At 50.7% G+C, this 2,193-nt stretch overlaps 1 protein-coding gene across 1 annotated transcript in view; it reads right to left on the bottom strand.

Moving 5' to 3' along the window:
* Nucleotides 1-1,387: 1,387 nt before the first annotated feature.
* Nucleotides 1,388-2,193, bottom strand: part of LOC119598088 — a 976-nt gene continuing 170 nt past the window's right edge. Inside the window, exon 2 of the mRNA XM_037947710.1 lies at nt 1,388-2,025. Within this exon, the coding sequence (XP_037803638.1) occupies nt 1,388-2,025 (638 nt within the window). The remainder of the gene's footprint in view (nt 2,026-2,193) is intronic.

Below are 2,193 nucleotides of genomic sequence, written 5' to 3'. Positions count from 1 at the left end.
AAAGTTCATGCACGCTCACGAGAGAGACATCTTCACTAATTAAGTCGAAATCCGAAGAACATTAAACGATGGAGCGTGGGGGAGAGGCAGAGGGAGGGAGAGAGCGGATGGGAGGAGGGAGGAGAGGCAGGGAGCGAGGGGGGAGGAGGAGGGAGAGGCGGAGGGTGGAGGAGGGGGAGAGGCGGATGGGGGATGGAGGGAGGGAGAGGCGGGAGGGAGGAGGGAGGGGAGGCGGGATGGGGGAGGAGGGAGGAGAGGCTGGAGGGGGAGGAGGGAGGGAGAGGTGAGTGGGCGATGAGGAATGGGGAAGGGGGGGAAGAGGGAGGGAGAGGCGGGAGTGGGGAGGGAAAAGCGGGAGGGGGAACAAAGGAAGGGGGGAGAGAGAGGCGGGGGAGGAAGGGGGATGGGGGATCAGGAGGTGGGAGCGAACAGAGTGTCGACGGAAAGGGGAGGTTGAATTCAAAGGGAAGGACGAGAGGTGCCAAGGGAGACAGGTGTTGGAAATGTGTTGGGAAGAAAGTGAGGGAGGATTAGACAGGTTACGGCCACACTGCACGCGATTTGACGGGCTGCTTAGCGGGTCCAATCCGAGTGGCCATACCGAACGCGGTAGGGGGATACCTCCGTGCTTACCCGCCTCCCTCCCCGCCAGGTGAACCGTAGTGGACCGCCTGTATACGTCCTCCACGGGACCCCTCCTAGGTCGCCCAAAACCCCTGCTTTCATCTCCCGAGGGTGGGGATGCCCGTCGCGGTGAGGAAGCTGCGACAACAGAAAAGGGAAGCGCACCTGGAGCGTCTCACCTGCGCGGCCTCGTTTCCGGTGCTTGTGTTTTATTTGTTTTACCTTTGTTTTTTTTATGTGTATTCTGATAAACATTTAACATCAGAGACCACCAAAAGGACAAAAAACTTTTCATCTTTATTTTATTTATGAACGTTTTATATCTATTATATTACATTTTTACACTTAACACTTAATGAACTGATTTTACTATAATATACACTTGTGCACGATATTTTCCTATTTTTTACTATTTTATTTAAAAAAAACTATCATTCATTTCATGAACAAACTTTTAAAATATTTTAATTATTATAATAGGAATATCTTAGTAACTAAGGGAGATTTTTAGTTAGAAATCTTGTGAAAACCAAATCTCTGTTTCGCGGGCCGAGGTGACAGGAAAATTCGGGGGGGGGGGGGGGGGGGGGGGGGGGCTTTTCCTGTACACGGCCCGCGAAGCAGTTCGGTTCGAGTCCAGTTCCAGTACATTCAGGCCAGTTCAGTTCGGTTCGAGTCCAATTCCAGTTCAAGTTCCAGGCCAGTTCAGGTTTGGTTCGAGTCCATTCCAGTTCGTTCGAGTCCAGTTCCAGTTCGGTTCGAGTCATTTCAGTGTTCGAGTCCATTCCAGTTCGGTTCGAGTCCAGTTCCAGTTCGGTTCGAGTCCAGTTCCAGTTCGGTTCGAGTCCAGTTCCAGTTCGGTTCGAGTCCAGTTCCAGTTCGGTTCGAGTCCAGTTCCAGTTCGGTTCGAGTCCAGTTCCAGTTCGGTTCGAGTCCAGTTCCAGTTGGGTTCGAGTCCAATTCCAGTTCGGTTCGAGTCCAATTCCAGTTCGGTTCGAGTCCAGTTCCAGTTCGGTTCGAGTCCAGTTCCAGTTCGGTTCGAGTCCAATTCCAGTTCGGTTCGAGTGCAGTTCCAGTTCGGTTCGAGTCCAGTTCCAGTTCGGTTCGAGTCCAGTTCCAGTTCGGTTCGAGTCCAGTTCCAGTTCGGTTCGAGTCCAGTTCCAGTTCGGTTCGAGTCCAGTTCCAGTTCGGTTCGAGTCCAGTTCCAGTTCGGTTCGAGTCCAGTTCCAGTTCGGTTCGAGTCCAGTTCCAGTTCGGTTCGAGTCCAGTTCCAGTTCGGTTCGAGTCCAGTTCCAGTTCGGTTCGAGTCCAATTCCAGTTCGGTTCGAGTCCAGTTCAGTTCGAGTTCCAGGCCAGTTCCAGTGCTGGATTCTGTGGTTGTGGTGCGCAGGATAAGGCGGTCTCGGCAATATAGATAAGTGATTAAGTTATATTTTACGTGAGAGAAGCTGGTTCTGTTTTGTCTTTCTCTTGTGTTTTAGTGTGCTCGTGTTTCGTTTTACGTTCCTCTTTATCTTTGGTAAAAAAATAATAATAATAATAAAATAATAAAAAAGATAATAATATAAT

Source organism: Penaeus monodon, chromosome 40 (assembly GCF_015228065.2).
Source record: "Penaeus monodon isolate SGIC_2016 chromosome 40, NSTDA_Pmon_1, whole genome shotgun sequence".
NCBI lineage: Eukaryota > Metazoa > Arthropoda > Malacostraca > Decapoda > Penaeidae > Penaeus > Penaeus monodon.
This window is presented reverse-complemented; position numbering and strand designations above follow the sequence as displayed.